We start from the raw sequence: 21994 nt of genomic DNA on the forward strand, positions 1-21994 counted from the left end.
GGGGGCCAGGATGGGCTAAAAGAGAAAGTGAATTCAGTGTCAACATTCACTTTGTTTCCCGTTCAGCGACTTGTACAAGGCAGTTGCCCCAGACTCCTGCCAACCCAACTGGCTCCCTCCTGTGACAGAATGTACCCTCGGAGATTGTGAGTTAAAATAATCTTTCTTCCCTTCAGCTGGTCTGTCAGATATTCTGCCCCACTGACAAAACAGGTAAAAAAAGTAACTAAATACAGGAAACAGGTACTGCCGAGCAGGGTCCTGCTGTGATAATCCTAACCATATGGTTAACAGGCTTTGGGAACAGGTCTGTGGCAGGAAAGTGGAAGAGGCTGAAGAAACTCTAGAGCATTGTAAGCATAGCTTAGTGGACAGTTCTGGTGGAAACTCAGGGGATTAGACTACCAATAGAAAAGCAGGTAAGAATAGACGACTCATCAGGTTTCAGTGAGAAATAAGGATTCTATCAGGAACTGTGATGGAAACTATTTGTATTATAGTCTAGCAAAAGATCTGTTCTTTTGCTAAATTAGAAGGTAATAGGTGGATTTTTGTGGGTTTCTTGTTTGTTTGTTTGTTTGTTTGTTTGTTTGTTTTGGGAGGGATTTTTGCTTTGGTTTTTTGAGACAGTGTTTCTCTGTGTATTCTTGGCTATTCTGGAACTCACTCTGTAGACCAGGCTGGTCTCGAACTCACAGATATCTGCCTGCTTCTGCTTCCCAAATGCTGGGATTAAAGGTGTGTGCCACCACTGCCTGGCAGAAATAGTTTGTTTTATGGAGGTAATTTCAAGATTGTACTCAGTCTAAATCATGGTTACTGATCTCTGTTCTTAGACTTTACAGTGAGCTTGTATAAGTGGAGCAAAAAGATGTGAAAAACATATAGTTTTCTGAACAGAGTATATTGAGCAAATTTTAAAGTTCAGGCAAAGTAGATGAAGACAAAGTCATTGTAACTGACATTCTGGTTCAATTAAAAAGAGCTCACACCAGAACTGGGACAACAGAAAAGATATCATGAAGCCAAGACTCCAATCTATCAAAAGATCCAGGGCATAAAATGCAATTAATCTGAAGGAAGAATGCTTGGATGAGAATGCCTGAGAAGACAGAGCTCCCAGGACACCCTATCACAGCAGGATACCTTAGAAGAATGCTTTCCTGGAGCTGGAGACAAAGCTCAGCAGTTAAAAGCACTGGCTGCTCTTCCAGAGGACCCAGGTTCAATTACCAGCACTCACACAGTAGCTCACAACTCTCTGTAACTCTTAATTCCATAGGATCTGACATCCTCACACATACATGCATTCAGGCAAAACACCATGAGCAGAGAGGCTGGGGAGAGAAGGGAAAGAGAGAAAGAAAGAGTGGGAGAGAAACAAAGGAAGGAAGAAAGGAAGGGAGGGAAGCTATGGTTTAAAATGGCTAAGCTAATATCAAGCCACTTGAAGGCATGAAAAATACAAGTCTTGTAGGATAATGATAGCTTTGAATCAAGGTTCAGTCAATGTAAGGCAGGGTAAGATTCCATGACTGGAGCTCCTGAGTAGGTATTTGTAAAGCTATGAATGTGAAGCCCAAGAAGCAACAGATAGACTCCAGGGTGCTGCAAATGCTAGGAATGAGTACTAAGTGGAGTAAACTCACAAAGGATGCCATGCATGTCACAGGTAATAGAGCTGGAAGGTCATGGCTACGCAAGCCTGTTGGAGACCACATGATGGTAGTACCATGAGCCCTAAATGCTGAACCTGGAACTATAAAAATTTGTGTTTTCCATCTGGGCTTTGGTCTTGGCTAGGTCTGATAATGTTTTTGCTGTGTCTCCTCCCTTTTAGAATGGGAATGTGTACTCTGTGCTACTGTATATTGGAAATATGTAACATTTTTAAAATATTTACAGTGGCTCAAGTTAAGAGAATGCTTTGAGTCAAAATATCAATTCAAAGAGGAGATTTTGAACTTAAACTGAATATGTTTGAAGGTATTCTTGAAATTAGATAAATCATGAGCTAGACAGGAGTGGGTTTTTGAGAGGGATGAATGGGAACACGAAGGTAGGGGGAAGTATTGCAGATTTGAGTAATGTATTTGAAAATTGACAAGGAGTGGACTCGTGATAATTAACCTTCAGTGTCAAATTTAGGACCTCCAAAGAAATTGAAGCATTTACCTCTGAGTATCTGTGAGAATGTTTTAGAGAAGATTAACCGAGGAAGACAGACCTAACCTGAATATGGGACTAGTTCACGGGCTGGGGGCTTGGATGGGATGAGGAAAAGGCTTCTATCCGGCTACAATCAAATAGCTGCCACGTGAGCGATCAGCAGCTCTGGCCACCACACTTTCCCTGCCACAGTAGATCATACCCTCTGAAAACTGTGAGCCAAAAAACATCCCCTTTCCTGAAGCTCTTCTGTCTGATGTTCTCTTACAGCACGAGAAAAGTAACTATTACAATTCCATTACTGCATCATCGAAAGCTGCAGTGTTTTCTTTTTGATCTTATCACAACATATTTTCTTAGAAACTAAAGTACAAGCCCATTAGTAAAGGTTAATTTCCCAACACTAGCAGCTGAATTAAAATTTTTTTATTTTTTTACCTAGAAATCTCTTGTTTTTTGAGACAGGGTTTTGTTGTAGAATACTCCTTTACACTGTGAAGATGTATCATTGTGATTGGTTTAACAAAGAGCTGAATGGCCAATAGCTGGGCAGGAAAAGATTAGGTGGGACTTCTGAGGGCAGAGAGGACTTAGAGAAGGGGAGATGCCTTCTGGACTCAGAGAAAGCAGGACATGTAGAAGAGGTAAAAAGCCAAGAGCCGCAAGCCACATAACAGCGCATAGATTAAAATAAATGGGTTAATTTAAATTATAAGAGCAATGGGACAAGCCTAAGCTAAGGCTAAGCTTTCATAATTAATAAGAAGTCTCTATGCCATTATTTGAGAGCTGGCGGTTTTCTATGTAACAGCTCTGCCTGTCATGGAACATGCTTTGCAGACCAGGCTGGCCTCTAACTCACAGAGATTCGTCTGCCTCTGTCTCCTGAGTGCCGGGATTAAGGGCATACACAACTACACCTGGCTTGGAGGAAATCTTAACAACCTTCACAATACAATAAAATGTAGGTGCAGTTACACTACTCCCGCTGAAAACGTCAAGATGCAACAACCACCTCTAATGTCTCTTTGTTTTCAAAGAGGAAAACAAAAACCATGAGGAATTTGTTAGCAGAGTTAAACAGCTGAGTGTCCCACTATGGAAAGGTCTGCTTTGTGTTTGGGGGGGTGGAGGGGGGGGGGGGGTGTCTGGTAATAACAAAAATAAAGATTATCAGAGGTGGGACTCATTTCAAGGCTTTATACCTGGCCATGTTTCCTCTCTTGTTCTTGGATTTTTGTTTTTGTTTTTCCACAGTACGTCACCACACTGTTGAAATTTTACTTGGTATTTATGTGTATGTAACCTTTTTGGCTGTGCTTCTTCTTCACAAGATTGTAAACTCTGTACAGACTGAGACTAACCCACTCTTATGCCATGTTTTAGTTGAATTATCTAGCCTTCAAGGGAGGCTAAGTGAAAGCTACTTGTTAAACGAATGAGTACAAATCCCACTTTCAACACACATGCCCACCACACGGTTAAAACTCTGGAGAATTTCACCTCCCTGTTATCTTTCTGTGCTTTATTCTCACTACAGGATCTTTATTACTTTGGAATCAGAGAGAGAGAGTGATAGCCCCTGAGACGGCCTTTCACCATAGTGATGGCATCTCCTGGGTAAGTTCACACCTAGACTCCTTCCCTGGGCCCCACAGAATGTTCAGTTTTCTCCTGAGGCCTTTGGGAGGCACTGGCAAGCTTCTACATTGCCACACTGGCTTAAGAGGCTCTTCTGGCATCTTAAGCTAGATATTAGGTGTTCTATAATGGTGGTCTTCTTGGTTATTCCTCAGGGTCCTGACGTGACATACTTTGTCAGAGTGCATTGTGTCCCTAACTGCGAGACTTCCTCTTCTTTTTCTAGACTGTGTAGCTGGTCAGTGATGTTCCTTGCATTATAACATTTGTATGAAGTGAGATGCAAATGACAGGATGCTGTTAACATAAATCAGCACGTAAAACACATTGCAATAAATTGGTCTTTAAGAAAGATGAAACGCCTGACAGTGGTGGCACACACCTTCAACCCCATAACTCAGAAGGCAGAGACAAACTCTGAGTGTGAGGCCAGCTGGTCTACAGTGCATACCTATAATCCCAGTACTTGGGAGGTAAAGTCAGGAAGATCAGGAATTTGGCTACAAAGATCCTATCTCAAAATAGAAAAAAGGAAGGAAGGTCATCAGGAAATCAAACATAGTGATGAGTGAGTAAATGCCTACTGTACTCAAGAGGTTGAAGCAGAAGAAAGAAGTCTTTGGGTTTCTATTGCTGTGAAGAGACACCATGACCATGGCAACTCTTATAAAGGCAGGAAGCAAGTGAGAGTTCTTACATCTTGACTCACAGGCAACAGGAAGTGGTTTGAAACACTGGGCATGGCTTAAGCATCTATGAGCCCTCAAAGCTCACCTCCACAGTGATACACTTCCTCCAACAAGGCTTTACATACACCAGCAAAGCCACACCTCCTAATAGTGCCACTCCTTTTAGAGGGCCTTTTATTTTTTTCTTCCCCCAAACCACCACAGAAGGCAAGTTTAAGGTCAGTTTGGGCTATACAACAAAACTCTGGAAGAAAAATATGAATGTGAGAGCAGACAGACTGTCTCCTGTCACTCTTGTATTCTCTCTGAGCCATAGCACTGATCAAAACATTTGAGTGTAAGACTTGATGGCTGCCATTCATAAAAGATGAAAAACAAGATTCCCCAGGGGCAAGAATCCTCTCATTGCATCACCAGTTGCTTTCATAGTACCTGGGAAAGCTTAGTGACTGATGAATACAATAATGTATAGGTACCTGACACTGGTGTTATTTTCAGGCAAAGCTTTGTGGCTATTCCATGATCGAGAATGGCACAGGTCAAAGATGAAAGAGCATGATGTATCTGCTAAACACATTATTAAAAGCAATGAAAAATCAACATCTTGATCTTTTCTAGGGTCATTTTTGCAAAATATTTGGCACCAATTCTACGTTTTTACCTTTCCATTATGAGCAGCCAGTCAATATATCCAATCCTTTGTGGCACTTCCACTAGTCGGATAACAGCTGAAGACAATTTAACTTTTTCCTTCACTTTAAAGTGCAAGACCACTTCTAAAGCATGCCTTTAATCCCAGCACTTGGGAGGCAGAGGCAGGGGAATCTCTGAGTTCAAGGCCAGCCTTGTCTACAGAGCAAATCCAGGACAGCCAGGGCTACACAGAGAGACCCTGTCTAAAAACAAAACAACAACAAAAAGATCAAAACACTCCTGGCTCTGCTTATATTCCTCAACTGGCAGACTTCCGCTATCTCCATCTTTCTTTTTACAGCACTGTGGATCAAACCCAGGTCCTGGAAATGCTAAGTGATCTACCACTAAGCCATAGCCCAGTCCTCTACCTTCATCTTGACAAACTGACTGAACAAAGTGGCTTAAAAATCAAGTAAGTAGCTTTGTAATAAAGGTGAACAGGGTCTGGCACGTGATTTCTTCCTTGAAGCTATTCTACTTCCTGAGTTCTCTTTCTCTTTATGATGCCTTCTAGCATTTTATATATAACACAGCATGAAGGCCCTTACCAGATATGATCCTCAATCTTAGAATCCTCATATTCTACAACCATAGGCCAAATAAACTCCTATTTGTTCATAATCTTCCCAATCTGTGGTCTTCTGTTATAGCTGTAAAAACAGACTAAGAGGCTGGAGAGGTGGCACAGTGGTGTAGGAGTGCTTGCTCTGCAAGAATGATGACCTGAGCCTGTAGCCTCGCATTCTCTGTGAGTGCATATAACAAGCTGGATGTGATCCTCATGGTATCTGGAACCCCAGAAATGAATGGGGCAGACACAGGAGAAATGAATAGGGCAGACACACTAAGGCTTGCTGATTGTCAGCTGAAGAAACAAAAACTTTGGGTTCAGGGAGAGACTGCCTCAAAGAAATGAGGTGGAGAGTGACAGAGGGCACTTAAGGCCCTCCCCTATCCTCCACACATACACACACAGGTAAATGTAGAAGAAGGTTTAGAACTTGGTAAAGGGCCAGGCGGTGATGGCACACGCCTTTAATCCCAGCACTCAGGAAGCAGAGGCAAGCGGATTTTTGTGAGTTCAAGGCCAGCCAGGTCTACAAGAGCTAGTTCCAGGACAGGCTCCAAAGCTACAGAGAAACCCTGTCTTGAAGAAAAAAAAAAAAAAAAGAACTTGGTAAAAGGTTAAAGTTGAAATAATTTAGAGAAAGTTAGAAAAGGTCTATATTTTCATGAGCAAAGCATTAGGGATAAGTTCTGATAAGCACTCAGAAAAAGAGCTTCAGGGAAGTAAAGAATTCATCATTTTTTGTTTAAGTGTTTGCCAGGTATCAGACAATATTCAGTTTCCTCTCTGCTGCTGTGATTAAACACTCTAGCCAAGCCAGGCAAGTGGTGCTCATGCCTTTAATCCCAGCACTTGAGAGGCAGAGACAGGTGGATCTTTGTGAGTTCGAGGCCAGCCTGGTCTACAGAGTTAGTTCAAGGACAGTTAGGGCTGTTACACAGAGAAATTTTGTCTTGGAAAACAAAACAAAAACAATAATCTCTCTCTCTCTCTCTCTCTTTCTCTCTCTCTCTCTCTCTCTCTCTCTCTCTCTCTCTCTCTCTCTCTCACCAAAAGCAACTTAGAGAAGGACAGAGTTTATTTCAGCTTTTAAGCTACAGTTCATCATTGAGAAAAGTCAAGGCAGGAACAAGCAAGAACTTGAATAAGAAACCATGGAGAGCTTACTGGCTGGCTCACTTGTAGCTTCATGTTTCGCTAGTTTTCTGATATAGAATAAGATCACCTATCCAGGGAACGGTGCCACCTACAGTGGACTGGGCCTTCCTACATCAGTTAACAATCAAGGCAATTCCCCACAGATATGCCAACATGTCAATCCCACCTGGGCAATCCCCCATTTAAGACTTCCTTCTCAGATGACTCTAGGTTTAACAATCAACTCAAGCTGACAGAACTAACCAGGGCAGATAAAAATGAGGAACTGTCTTGGAAACCAGAGTAAAGGTCATCCTTGTGCAATCTCAAAGTGTGAAGCTCTAATACTGAAGATCAGAGCAAAGACCATCCTTGTGAGATTTCAGGCACAAATGAGGAACTGTATGGGAAATCAGAGCAAAGATCACTCGTTTATAAAGTTCAAAGACTTTAGCTCACTTTTGTCCATGCTCTAGAACATTATGAGAGCTGTCAACAGCCAAGGAGACTAGACAGAGACATCATGAGGCAGAGCCACCACAGAAATAGCACGAGGAGCTGGGCAGTAATCCCAGCACTCGGGAGGCAGAGGCAGGCGGATCTCTGTGAGTTCGAGGCCAGCCTGGTCTACAAGAACTAGTTCTAGAACAGGCTCCAAAGCTACAGAGAAACTCTGTCGTGAAAAAAAGAAAAGAAAAGAAAAGAAAAGAAAATAAAAGAAAAGAAAAGAAATAGCACGAGGGCAAATACTCAGCAAAGCTACAAGGGTGGGGCCACCAGAAAGATCCCAGAACTGTAGAGCTACCGGTGAGTCTCCAACTGTGGAAGAACTCAGGTAAAAGACTCCAATTTATGATCACTGGTAAAAGCCCAACAATGCTATGGAAGCCGGAGTGCTACAGACAGTAAAGCCTCAAGCACCCACTGTTACTATCCTATAGGTACCTTAGGCAGGCAAGGTGAAACTAATGCAACTCATCTCTACAAATTTAAAAACACATCCTTACATCGTTAAACAAATGCAACATAAACAAATGTACCACACCTTTATGTAGTCAAATACTCTGCAGCATAAACAAATGTAATTCATCTTTACCTAGTAAAAACAATATTCCACAACAGATTCCTGCAAGTTATTCTCTGACCTCCACATAGTATTTCAGGGCAACCCCCGCCACAAAACCACAAATAAATATATGCAATAAAAAGATATACTAAATGCACAACTATGAAATGCTAGATTAGATTACAGTCTGGGGACAGGAATGGAAAGTAGGAATAAATTCTTGACACACGCTAACAGCTTTCTCAGTCCCTTTAGCTTATAACATTAGTAATAACAATGGGATGGTTGCACCAGAAGATGCTACTGACTGATGTTCACCAGGTGCCAGGAATTTTCCACACACCTGGGCCTCACCACAATCCAACTGGGAGGCATTCTTATCCCCACATTACAGATGAAAACAACAGACTCAGAAAGTTAAGTAGCTCATGCCACACCACAGATTCTGAGAAGACTCTCTTGAAACTCAGGTCACTATGCAGCATCCTATAAAATACGGACTTTAGTCCAGGGGAGACTAAACCCAAATGGCAGGTCCTTTAGTTAATGGACAGTCTAGTCCCGGCACTCTGGCTATCATCTTCTCTATGTTGGCTGGCCGCTCTGTTCTGAAATTCCACATGCCCATCACAACATAGGATGGAACAAGTCACTTGCTGTGCTGACAGAGTCACTCAGAAAGCACAAACCCACTGAAACCTAAGTTTTATGGTAGCAACTATAAACAAAGAACACTGACCTGAAGCTTGTCTCAACTGTCATTACACAGTCTTCTGCATATTTTACTCAAAATGCAAACATTCTCTTGGGAGGAATATCAGGAAACTGAAACAGGATCCCAGTTTTATTAGCACAGACCTGATAAAATGACTATCTTCCTTGACTTTAAGTATTAAAATTGTATGGGGGTGTGTTTGCCATGGCACGCATGTAAAAGTCAGAGGACAGCTTTGTAGTGTTCTCTCCTTCTGTCAATACATGGGTTTGAGGGATCAAACGCAGGTCACCAGACTTGTGCAACAAGCACCTTTACCCACTGACCCATCTTACTGCTCTCCCTATCCAGTCACTTTTAAACTTTTAAAAAATTCCATGACTCTTTCTAAGGCAGCCTCCATGAGCTTGTCAAGAACTCAGTTTGCCAAAAGGCATCTTCACAGTGTAGACCTTGGAGGACTCTAGTAGGCCCATGCATGACAAAAATGGATCTGGCAGGCCTTGCCATTCCCCTAGTCCCTCTGCCTTGCTAAAAGCCATTATATTACATTCCTAAAGCTAGCCACCAAGGTCTATTCCCTTATTTGGCCACTTCCTCCCCCTGAGGCTGACTACTAAAGGTCCAGCCATTAAAGTACTGAAGTCCAGCAATCAAAAGCCCTCTTCTTGCTGCCCTAATTGACATGCCCAAACAAAACAAACCAACTCATGCTAAAACTGGTTTCCCACTTTAACCTTTATAATCTGCCATTTGCCTATGGACCACATCTGTCTCTTTTCTATGCAGAGGCAGTCCTTTGTCCCTCTAGGACAAATACCCCTTTTTCCCCTTGCCCATTTTCCCTTCTCCCTTGTTCTCTATCCCCTGTCTTTGTCTCTTATTCCCTGCCCTTTGTCCCTCTGGGGCAAATAAATCCCCTTTGTGCTAAAAACTTGGTCCTGGGATATCTTGGTCCATACTAATCCTTTCAGACCTGTCTGTCAGAGTTACCTACCACAGAAAGCTGACTTGGGTAGGAGTAGTGACTGTGAGTTGAAAGGAACTTTGAGTCAAACAGAAATATAAAAACAGCAGTCCTAAGAACATTTGGTGTCAGGCTATATAGAGCAACCATGACAAGGTAGGGCACAATGGAAAAGGCTGATCCAACCAAGGTCCTGATTAAGCACACCAGACAAAGCCAACTGAACTTGCTACACTGTAACCACTGGGGTAATTCTGTTGTTTTAGGTGCAGTAGAGCAAAACAAAAGATTAAAAGCTGGCTCTGAAACTAAGGATGAAAAGACAGATACTGAGATACTTGAAGTGTGGTTAACCTTGGGATGGCTAAAGGTGAATGACATGGACACTGACCTCAGCCACCTGCCTTTCTGAGCTATAGTAAAGTCAACAACATCTTGGATGAAGGCCCTTCTCTGGACCAAGGAAAAATGAAGGGTGTTGACTGTATTCTTTGGTATTTACATGAACAGGGATCTGACTAGGAAACCTCCCATGCAGCTCATCGGTCTCTGTCCATATCTGGATTTGGTCTAAAGGCTGGGAGAAGAAGAAAGATCATTCCTGTACATGTCATGCATGCCTTCTCAGGGTCCATGGTAGACCACTTGAATCTTTCATGAACACTGTCAAGAATCCCAGGGCTACAAGAAAAAAAAGTAAAACTCCTACAAAATCCCTCATCTGCCCTGTATCTCTGCTCATCAGACAAAGCACATTAATATCACTCCTCTTCCCAGAGAATACAGAGTTCCTATATTAATTATATCAATATTTACATTTAAAAACCACCCTTTCACCCACCCAGAACTTAAAACAACAAAATGGGGGCTTTTGATTTCAAAAACTGATTCCATCTAAATTAGCTACAGTGGAGTTTTTTGTTGTTGTTTTGTTTTTCTTGTTTTTTTCTGGGTTTTGATTTTGATTTTTAAAGCTGATGAGACCATGTACAAAGCACAAAACCCACACAAACAAACAAAACCATTAGACAGGGCACAATGGCTACTGCACCCTTCATCAGAACTAGGATTAAAAACCAAGTATTGTCTTGGGGACATTTTCTCAAATTCCAGTGTACATCTGTATTAAGTATATCATTATTTAGTCTAAATCAAGGGGAGGGCAGGAAGCATTTAATAATTTGAGGAAAATAGTCACAGATAGAAAGAGGCAGGGAAGCTGAATTAAGTAGATGATTTAATGATTTTCCATGAACATGTAAGTCAGCAAAAGTGAATCCAGACAGTAGCAAAGTCTAAACACTGATGACCTAGAACAATTTAATGGTTTTTTTGTTTTGTTTTGTTTTTTGTTTTTCGAGACAGGGTTTCTCTGTGGTTTTGGAGCCTGTCCTGGAACTAGCTCTTGTAGACCAGGCTGGTCTCGAACTCACAGAGATCCACCTGCCTCTGCCTCCCAAGTACTGGGATTAAAGGCGTGCGTCACCACCGCCCGGCTGACCTAGAACAATTTGTAATAGTTAATGTGCTATATGCTGAAAGAGCTCCATACTTAGGCAGTTTTACATGGCAATTCTACAAATTTTAAAGAAACAAACAATTTTCAGAGTATTTAAAATTGAGCCAGGTCTGGTGGCAGAGGCCTATAGTCCCAGCACTTGAAGGCTAAGGCAGGAGGGCCAAGAATTCAAGGTCATCCTTGGTTACACAGAGCATTAGAGAACAGCCTGAGCTACTTAGAGCTCCAACACAAAGTAGTTTAAACTGACTCAGAGGAAGAGATGGCCCTGCTCCCAGTCCCGTTGCCCAGGCTGACCCAAAACTCCTGGGCTCAAGCATCTTCCTCTGCCTCAACCCCTACAGGCCACCACGCTTGGCCAGAAAAAAAACTTTTAAATAAGCTATAGACAACGCTGAAACAACTGATAGAGACAACAATAAAAAAAGAAGGGGACTGGAGAGATGGTTCCGTGTTAAAAGCTTGTACATATCTTTCAGATCAGTTCCCAACACCTTGTCAGGTTGCTCATAACTGCCTATAACTCCAGCTATTGGGGATCCCACGCCTCTGGCCTGGGCACCTGCACTCATGTAATTAAAAATACAATAAATCTTTTTTCTTTTAAAAACTGTTCATTATCCCAGTACTGAAAAAAAAATTAATAAGGAAATTATAGATAAGCCTTATGAATAACGATGTACAATTTCTAAATATCAACATACCTTCTAATACTTATCCCCAAAATGGAATGATTCTATAATCTAAAAGAAAATCACCTGTTATAGTAAAAAGAAAAACACTATGAACCTGCCACAAATGCTAAAACAGCACTAAAAAAAAAAATCTAGCTACCTGCCAGGTGGTGGTGGCACATGCCTTTAATCCCAGCACTTGGGAGGCAGAGGCAGGTGGATCTCTGTGAGTTTGAGGCTAGCCTGGTCTACAAGAGCTAATTCCAGGACAGGCTCCAAAGCAACTGAGAAACCCTGTTTTGAAAAACCAAAAAAAATAAAAATAAAAAAAGAAAAGAAAAAAGGAAAAAAGAAAAATGTCCAGCTATCATTTTTTTAATTAGAAAACATCACCAATAATCCCCTTACCAAAATAACTAGCATGACACTTAATGGCAAAAACATCAATATAGTCATGAAGGTGCTTGGTATCACCCATAGTACTTGGATGTCAGTAAATTTATGAACTAATCAAGGTGCCCAGGGTCTCAACAGTACTTGGCTATCAGTAAAGTCATAAACTAATTAAAGTATCATTCATAGCACTTGGCTGTCAGTAAAGTCATGAACTAGTCAAAAATGTCTAGTATTATCAACAGTACTTGGCTTTCCTAGAAATACCATGAATTAGAAAAGACAAAGAAACAAGTGACATAAACATTGGAAGACAAAGGACAAAATTCTTACTACTTGCAGCCACCATGCAAAAACTCAGAAAACAAAGGGAATCAATTGTAAAAAAAACTATCAAAAACAATGTTACTAGTTATGACTAATACAATAAGAATACATGCTATGATAAAGGATTCTATTTTCAACAACAACAAAATCAACTAATTAGACTGAAAATGTATAGGAGAGGCCAGGAAGATGACTCATGCAGTAAAGGCAATTGTCATCTGAGCCTGGAGAACTGAGTTAGACTCTAGAACCCACAGACAGGGAGAAGGAGAAAACAGATTCCATGATTGTCTTCTGATCTTTACATGCACTTCCACATACACATATCATACACACACAAAATAAAATATAAAAAGAATGTATAGAATTTTATAAAAGAAGTAGATAGGTAGGGAGCAAAGAAAAAATTTTAAGATACAATAATCAAGAGAACATTTTTGAGAATTTAGAAATTTGAGTACAGACTGGACATTATTCAAAGTTGACATCTGGTACTATCACTACTACATCATTGCAAATAAATTTTTTTGTTCAGGTACTTAAAAATTTGCAAACTGGGTGGTGGCAGCGCACGCTTTAATCCAGCACTCAGGAGGCAGAGGCAGGCGGATCTCTACATTTAAGGCCAGTCTGGTCTACAGAGCGAGTTCCAAGATGGCCAGGGCTACACAGAGAAACCTTGTCTCAAAAAACCAACCAACCAACCAATCAATCAAATTTGCTTAAAAATAGTCTCACCCCCCACCCTGAAAAAAAACTGCAGAGAAGTGAAATGATTCAATACTGCTAAACAGTGAAAGTTTAGAATGTGTGTGCAGATATAATGAATCATTATGTCTTCCTCACTTTCGTGTACCTGAAAGTACCCAAGGAATGGAGTTCAAAGAAACAGGCAAGGTCAAAATGTGGTAATTATACACCGTTTTAAGTGCAGGCAACTTAAAATGGAGGTCACAATCAGTACTAATTCTTCAGTCAGTTACAGATACATCCTTTGGCCCAGCAATTCCACTTCTAGGAATTTATTCCATGGATACTCATTCATTCAACAAGTTTTTTTTTTTTTTCCCACTGGAATACAGAGGTGGAGAGAACCTGCTCTAATTGCAGCTCCATTCTTGTTGGGGGAGGAGACAGGTAAAGCAAGTCAACAAGTCTGCAAGGTCAGGTAAGTGATAGGGTAAACAGGGCTGGGCTGGGCTGGGCTGGGTGTAGAAGCACCAGAAAGTCTTGTAGGGGCAACCAGAAAGAAAGCTATGGAGTAATACTCCAATCTGGCCTTCCTTCCTTATGCTTTATTCTCCTAGAGCCTCTGTTCATTCAGAGGATGTGGGCACCATTTGAATGTGTCTCTTTGTCTCACAGTACTAATCAGGTCTTTTTAATACAAGGAAGGTGTCAGGGCAATAGTCCTGCCCCCTGAACATTATTGTGCATAGCAATTTGATTTTTCTCAAAGGAAGAACTTCTAAGTTATCTAAAAAGCATATAAATAAATAAAATTCTATTTATTTGAACTATCAAGAATTTTCGAATGCAGGTAAGCTTAAAAGAAAATAGAGTATATCAGTTTTACAAAAGATCACCTGCTAGTTAATTTTTAATTACATGTAATACATTTATTATTCTGTGCATGTATGTAGGTAGACTGCAAGGAGGTCAAAGGCCAGCTTTCAGGAGACAGTTCTCTCCTACCACCATGGAGTCCCAAGGATGGATCTTAGGTCATTAGGCCTGAGCAGGAGCCTTCACCAGGCAGGTAATCTCGTTAATTTACCCACATACAAAACAAAATCAGTCCGTTCTGACCCTTCCGCAAAACTGAGAATCACTGATTTAAGAGATTGCTATGTTTAAGTTCATGATCTTTTACCACAGAGTTTCAAGCTCTGGTTTCCTTTCTGTTTTGGTAAATGTCTTACATATACGTAAGGAACGTTCAACTGACGTAAAAAGAAATGACTGCTACAATTCCTATCTCGGGAGTATTGAAAAGCAACATCTCTGGTCATGAATTATCAAGACTTCAGAACTGTCAAGAAAGATAATCTACAAATTGGCAAATTGTCAGATTAAGAAACCACCATAGAGGGAAAGAAACCTATCCCTATGAAATACGCTATTTCAATTTTGAAATCAGCTTTACATAACTCTTCTCCATCCCAAAGGGAGGATACAAAACTAACTAATCGACCAACCCCAGAAGACTTCAGAACCATACAAAGTGATTCTCAATGACCAATTACTGTGCAGGTTTCAAGTGCCTGCAGCCACCTGCACTGGCAACCACCAGTTCCCTCCAACAGCTGAGGATGAATGCATCCGTCCTTTCCCTTAGACACTACAAAACGGCCTAACCCTCGAAGCAGGGTCGGCGAACGCTGCTCTGACATAGTTACCTGGGATGAACAACCGAAGGGAAGAACCAAGCATCGGTAAATTTCCAGACAGGGGAGCGCTGCTACTGAGCTCCGTTTGAGGTCAAGGCAAAGCCAGAGAAGTGGCTAACAACACTTGCGGGGTCTGCGGTCCACCCTGCGCGGCCCTCTTCTTACACATGGCCTTCCTAACTCCTCAGGAGACTCTTCCAGGGCCAGTCTGGACTACTGGACTCCTGACTACTACTGACCCGGTCCCTAAGTATCCCTGCGGGCTAAGCTAAGGGTCTCGATGTCAGAATGTTGGCTGGGTTAGTGAGAAGCCCGTAGGGTAGGGGTGGACAACAGGGAAGCGAGGGTAGAAGCAGCGATTCAGAGGCAGGTGCCTGAAGAAAGAATGGGGCTGGACGACCCATGCGGGCCAGCCCAGAGGAGGAAGTCTGAAGAAGGGTCGAAGAGGACGCCGGGAGGATGGGATGCTGTGATGCTCCCACAGCAGATCACTCAAGGTGGGGGCCTGGGACTACCTGCCCACCAGGTGAGGGGCCCATGAGTACCCGCGCCGCGTCTCACCTGCCCAGAGCCCGCTTCATGCCCGCGTCGGCTCCGCTACTCGGCTCTGTCGTCCCCTTGCCCGCCAGACGCAGGTTCTGCTTCAAGCGGCAGTCGGCGTCCAGCGCCGCGGCGGCCGAGCCGGAGGAGGACGAGCCTGAGGCGGCGCAGCGCTCATGCTCCAAGGTGACGGGCTCGGTCCTCTTCCTCATCCCGCGGCCCTGTCGGCCGGCAGTCCTCGGTGCTCTGGCTTCGCCTGCCTGCCTGCGCCTCCCTGGCTGCAGTCGCCGCCGCTCGCAGCCGTCACCGCCGGGAGCCGGGTGCCCACTGCCGGTCACATCCCCAGCCCCAGGCCGCGGCGCCCGCTAAGGACCAGCGCCGGAGGCCGGTCGGCTATCGCGGCCAATCAGAGCAAGCCTCCACACAGCTCCGCCCACCTCCAAACACGCCCCCATCGCCTCCCCCTCCAGTCCACGGGCTGCGCGCCCAGCATCCCCAGCGCCAACAACAGCCATCTTGGAGAAGGGCAGAAGAAGCTCAAACTGCGGGTCATTTTCCGGGCAGGGCTGATCTTGAAGGGTCTCGCCGCGTTCACGCTGTGGTTTGGGATCGGTTTGGGTTCTCAGGCTGAGTTGCTTTAGGTGCCAGGTGTCGTCTGCTGATTAACTCGGCATGCCCCATCTCAGTGGTCCAAATGGTGAGGACGCTGGGAGTGCGACAGCCAGAAGGGGTCCTTGAGGGAACTAGCTCTATTTGCAAGGCAAAATAGGCGCCCTCCACTCCCTCTGTGGGGCCTTTGACTTCCCTAATACGCGAGAACCCTTAGATATTCTGAAGGTTTGTTATACTCATCAAAAAGCTTTACCTTAAAAAAAAAAAAGCACACTCTTTTGTAACTAGTTTGTTTTAAAACAAGTTTGTATTTACTTTTTGTTCTTTGGCTGAATGTAAGGAAATGAACTGTCTACATATGCTTTGAAATCTCTTATTAAAATCTGGATCTTCACAAAAACGATTAGAAATGGTGGAAGCCAGGTAATCTATTTCAAAGATAAATTTGTACTATGACACCCGAAATTAAGTAATGATTCAATCCACCAGAAAAAAGGGAAAACACACTTTCATGAATGTAGCTTTTTAGAGTTTTTGCTTTATTTGATATGGTGGCACTGATTTTACTAACGGCCTGCAACCAAGAGATACATAGACTACTTATTCCGAATTTACTTTTTAATTTCAACACGTGTGTCAATCAGTTTGAAAACTTGGCAACTGATAAAGATTAAATAGGAATTTAGAAATGTAAGGGGTTATGTTGACTTTGTAATGATATTTTGAAGTTACCCAAGAATTTGACCATTTTGCTATATCACAACCTATGTTCATACTGTGTGAATTAATATCCAAAGTCTTTAAAGCAACAAAACAGTACTATAGATTTGAAGATTCAAAAAGCAAATAAAATGCTTTAAAAAATAATTTTCTACCTATCAATCATAAAATCTTTATAGAAAGAAACAAAGAGCAGATAGATCTGGTAGGACATGCCTGAAGTTATTACAAAGGTTGATAGCAGGAGGTTGCAGGCTGACCAGGCAATTTAGTGGACGCTGGGCCTCAAAATAACAGAAATAAAAAGAGCTGGATATAGCTCAGCAGTAGCACTTCCTTAGTGTACCTGAGGATCAGGGTTCCATTGTCCAGAAAAAAAAAGGGGGAACTGGAGGGAGGATCCAGAAAGAGGGGATGGGGTGGGGGTCTAGACTTTGTCCATATGATCCTCATTTCCTGGCCTTCTGGTGTTTAATACACTACCACCCTGGTAAGCCCCCACTGTATCTCTGGGTCATACCCTTCCTGGAACTAAGGCTCTTCTGCAAAGGTCTATGCTTTGCTGGAACTAAGGCTCTTCTGTAGAGGTCTATGCTTTGCTGACTACTAACTACTCCATCTTTATCTATAGTCTTTCCCTACTGAGGAATGGGAACTCCATCCTTGTCCTTTTTGGAGTCTTACCCTTCATTTTTCCTTAAGAACATCACACCACACCAGTCATCAAATTTTGTGTCAGCCGCTACTCAAAATTCTATATCTAACCACTTCCCATCGTCTCTACCAATTCCCACTCTGGGTTATTTTAGAGGTCTAAGGGTCTCTTGCCTTCATGTCTGTTTTTCTTCCTTCTGACTAACACTCATCTGCCACAGGATTTCCTTTTTTAAGTAGGTCTGAATATGTCACTGAAATCACTTCAGTAAAAGAGGCAGAGCCTACCTGGCAGAGCTCCAGGCACACGCTCAGGCGCCAACTGCTCCCAGGATCACTGCCTCCTTGCTGGTCCTTCATGCTACCCTCTTTAAGACCTGGGCATTTTGATTCTTGTTAACCCAAAGCTCTGCTTCCCTAAAGCCCACACCAACAGAGTTACTTCCCTGCCCTCTGAGAACTGTGTTTGCTGAACACTAACACAGAACTGTCAGACCCTCTCATCTTTGCTGGGGTCACTTTCCTTGGTTTATTCCTGTTAGTGCTGATCATCAAAATACTTGACATAGATATATCTATCTGTATTGGTGTTTTCCACCCTGTGAGATAGACTCCAAGAAAAGACCGTATCTACTGCATTATCTTCAGTATCTGGACCAATGCTTGGCTCATTGTACACACTTCATAAATATTTACTGAAGGGAAGATTGAATCATCAAGACTGCGCACAGGTATGCCGCTGTTCCCATTTTAAAAGTGAAGACGTCTAAAGGTCAATGAAGGACTTGCCTCCTGGCTGAAACTGAAAAGATGCAGGGCTAAGAAGGGTTGCAACTATCAGCCTGTGACACACAATCCTACAGCAGTATAGCTGGGTGTTTAGTACACATTAACCTAAGTATCTCTAACAGGGAAAAAAGGAACAGCCCTACTTACTTAGCTATCTACCTCCCTACCTACATATCTATTGTTTTCTGAGACAGGACTGGAACTCTCTGGAATGTTCTTACTTCAGCATCTGGGATGACAGAATTACAGGCATGAGCCACAACACTTGGACAGGTAGTTCCTATTTAAAGTGGGGACATTCCCATACCCATTTTGCAGATAATGTATGTCCTTGTTAGATCAGGAGCTGTAGCCTCACAGATCAGGCCACACTCCAGCAGCCTCCCTCCTTCCGGGATCAGCTACAGGAAGATGACAGGCCCCTGCTATGACTCAGAAGTCACAAAAGGCAGAATCTTGCCTCCTTCCCCAGTTGGCCCAGAAACGGAGATTTGGTGTAGGAGTTCCTTCTGTTTATGTGTTGCTTTCATTGGTTGAATAAAAAAAACTGCCTTGACCTTTTGATAGGGCAGAATTTAGGTAGGCGGAGTAGACAGAACTGAATGCCGGGAAGAAGAGCAGAGTCAGGCAGAGCACCATGGATCTCCTGCCTGGGACGGATGCTGGTTAGAATCTTGCTGGTAAGCCACAGTTATGTGGCAATACACAGATTAATGAAAATGGGTTAAATTAAGATATGAGAATTAGCCAATAAGAGGCTAGAGATAATGGGCCAGGCAGTGTTTAAATGAATACAGTTTCTGTGATTATTTCGGGTGTAAGCTAGCCAGGCAGGACGGAACAAAAGCAGCCCACTCCTCCTGTTACAGATTCAAGCAGCCAGCATGTAGTACAGGCTGGCTCCTTTTCATGCCTATGCCTTCTGGCTTTGGACCACATGCCTCTGAAATCTTTTAGGGAGGACCTCTATTTAGTTCAGAACCCCACCATACTTGTATGTGGCATTAATAATAATGACCAAAGTTTCACCTGAAGGGCAATTTGTCTCAGCACTTGACTCTGAAACATGTCTCTCAACACTGTCCAGTTCCTCTAGCAATCCTGAGATCTACATTTGCAAAAGAACACCACAAAATTCCATTATTGATTTATAGAAATTTATACCACTGGACTGGAGTGATGGCTCAGAGGTTAAGAACACTGGGTGCTCTTCCAGAGGTCCTGAGTTCAATTCCCAGCAACCACACGGTGGCTCACAATCATCTATAATGGGATCTGGAGCCATCTTCTGGCATGCAGGCAGAACACTAGATACATAATAAATAAAATCTTAAAAGAAATTAACACCACTTTTCAAAAATCAGCTAAATAGTGTGGCAAGTTGGCACACATCCAGGAGACAGAGACAGGTGGATCTCTGTGAGTTTGGGGTGGGCCTGGTCTACAGAGGGAGACCCTGTCTTAAAACAAAAACACTAATAATGTGGTTTTTATCTTGCATTATGTAAGGTTAGGAAATTTCCCATAATCTTGTAGTTAAATGTGCCGATTGGTTTTGTCAGTTTGACACAAACCTAATCACATCTAGGAAGAGAGAATCCACCCTCACCCCCCCTCCCCAGAAATACAGGGTTTCTCACCTGTCTTGGAACACCCTTTGTGGACCAGGTTGGCCTCAAACTCGCAGAGATACACCTGCCTCTGCCTCCCTGAGTGCTAGGATTAAAGGTGTGCACCACCACCGCCCAGGAGGAGGAACTCTTGAAAAATTGCCTCAATCAGATTGGCCAATCTACGGGGCATTTTCTGAACTTCATATTGGTTTGGAATGGCCCAGATCCCTGAGGGGAGTATCATCCCAGGCTGGTGGTCCTGGGTAAAGCAGGGTGAGCATGCCATGAGAAGTCAATGAGCAGTCTTATTCCAAGGCATCTGCTTGAGCCCTGCCCTGAATTCCCTTCCTGGTGGACTACAACTGTGTACCGAAACTAACCCTTTCCTTCCCAGTTTGATCATAACATATCACACCAACAGAAGGCAAATCAAGACAGTATGTTTTAACTGAACTTCTCTTTCTCTCCTTCCTTCCTTCCTTTTTTTTTTTTTTTTTTTTTGTGGGCTCCTACCAGGCCTTGGTAGCACACACCTTTACTCCAAGCATGTAGGAGGTAGAGGCAGGTGAATCTGTGTGAGTTTGAGGCCAGCCTGGTCTACAGAACAAGTTCCAGGACTGCCAGGGTTGTTACATAGAGAAATCCTGTCTCAAAAAACAAACATAAAAAAAAGATGGGCTCCTTTAGAATTCCTGGACTGAATCTGCCTTCCTCAGCCCCAGAAGTGCTGGGACTTCAGGCATTGGCCCACAGTATAAAGCTTTGAACTGCTGTTATCTGTGACATTTTCCAGTTCGCAAGTATTTTGAAATAACTTCTTTAAAATCAAAGAGCTGAAAGTGCAAAACATAGAAAGTAGGTTTTAATTTTTATGAGTTGTGTGACCTTTAGTGAATTAACCGTTCAGGTTTCCTTATCAGTTCTGCATACTAATAACCCTTACGGGAATTGTGAGAATTAACTGATGTACACATCATAGTCTCTACTACACAGAAAGTACACAATAAAAGATGGTTTCCCTTTAACGTCAAACAACCGGCACTGCCAAACTAAAACAAAACACTGCGTCCTTACTAGTTTCTCGTCTTTTCCTCTTAACCTAAAGGTGCCCTTGGAACCTAAAGGTAACTAATTCAAATGGAAAAAATAAAAAAGAAGGGAAGAATGTACACATTACTTCGCCGAACAATCGAAAAGAGCTTAGTGTCTTAGAAGCAACTGACTTCCCGGGCTTCTCCAGGAAAGAAACAATCTTCTTAACCCCTCCATTTCCCAGCCTCTCAGTACGGCTGCTCAAAGAGGTCAACTGTCCCTTCTCGGCCGCCTTAGGAACTCCACCCTCACCCGACAGCGCACTTCTATTGGCTAAACCTGTTTGGCGCCAAAGCGAGGAGGCGAGGCTGCGCGCTTTGGAGCTCTGAACAATAGAAGTGCCGCGGCCGAGAGCCCAGCGACCGTTTGGCGTGACTGGACTTGGCAGTTGACAGGACCGCGGGACTCGGGAGCGTCGGTCATGTTCTGCGAAAAGGCTATGGAGCTTGTCCGCGAGTTACACCGCGCGCCGGAAGGGCAGCTGCCGGCCTTCAACGTGAGTAGCCAGGGAAGGGCGTGTCCAGGACCAGGCCTCTGTCCTGGGGGCGGGGTCTCAAGCGTGGGGGCGGGGCCAATGCGGACCTTACCTGGGCTTGTACGCAGTGGCTTGCCAAAGGAAGGTTCTTTTCACGAGTTTCTTGCTGTGTTCTCTTTACCGACTGGCTAGGTTCCGAGATCGGAAACAAAAAGTTTGAAACTGTGCCAAAAAAATTGTAGGAAGGAAAAGAAAAGACTAATGCTACTCATTAAGTTGGTGAATTTTCCATCTGCTTCTTGATTTTTGCGACAAGGCCTCGAACTCTTTTTTTTTTTTTTTTTTTTTTTTAATGTGTGTGCGTTACCTGCATGCAGGTGCCCCGTGGAAGCCAGAAGAGGATCCTCTGGAACTGGGGTTATAGGCGTTTGTGAACTGCAGGATGTGGGTTCCAGGAACCCAGGTCCTCTGCGAGAGCAACAAGTGCTTTTAGCCACTGAGTCATCTCTCCAGCTCCACGTATATCTTTATAGCCAGCCTTTGATGTA

The 21994-nt window shown here is 43.2% G+C and overlaps 2 protein-coding genes across 4 annotated transcripts in view; one reads left to right on the forward strand and one right to left on the reverse strand.

The window, feature by feature from the left end:
• Positions 1-15872, reverse strand: part of Abhd12 (abhydrolase domain containing 12, lysophospholipase) — a 62471-nt gene extending 46599 nt beyond the window's left edge. Inside the window, exon 1 of one of the 3 annotated variants that reach the window (XM_050132079.1) lies at positions 15513-15872. In XM_050132079.1, the coding sequence (XP_049988036.1) occupies positions 15513-15703 (191 nt within the window). In that variant the 5' untranslated portion in view covers positions 15704-15872. The remainder of the gene's footprint in view (positions 1-15512) is intronic. The other 2 variants (XM_050132078.1, XM_050132080.1) reach the window with 2 other exon arrangements.
• A 5133-nt stretch (positions 15873-21005) lies between these two features.
• Gins1 (GINS complex subunit 1) overlaps positions 21006-21994 on the forward strand; it is a 20151-nt gene continuing 19162 nt past the window's right edge. Inside the window, exon 1 of the mRNA XM_050132075.1 lies at positions 21006-21467. Coding sequence (XP_049988032.1) covers positions 21393-21467 — 75 coding nt within the window. The 5' untranslated portion in view covers positions 21006-21392. The remainder of the gene's footprint in view (positions 21468-21994) is intronic.

Source organism: Alexandromys fortis, unplaced genomic scaffold, assembly GCF_014885135.2.
Source record: "Alexandromys fortis isolate MF-2015 unplaced genomic scaffold, M_Fortis_MF-2015_v1.1 scaffold_402, whole genome shotgun sequence".
Taxonomy (NCBI): domain Eukaryota; kingdom Metazoa; phylum Chordata; class Mammalia; order Rodentia; family Cricetidae; genus Alexandromys; species Alexandromys fortis.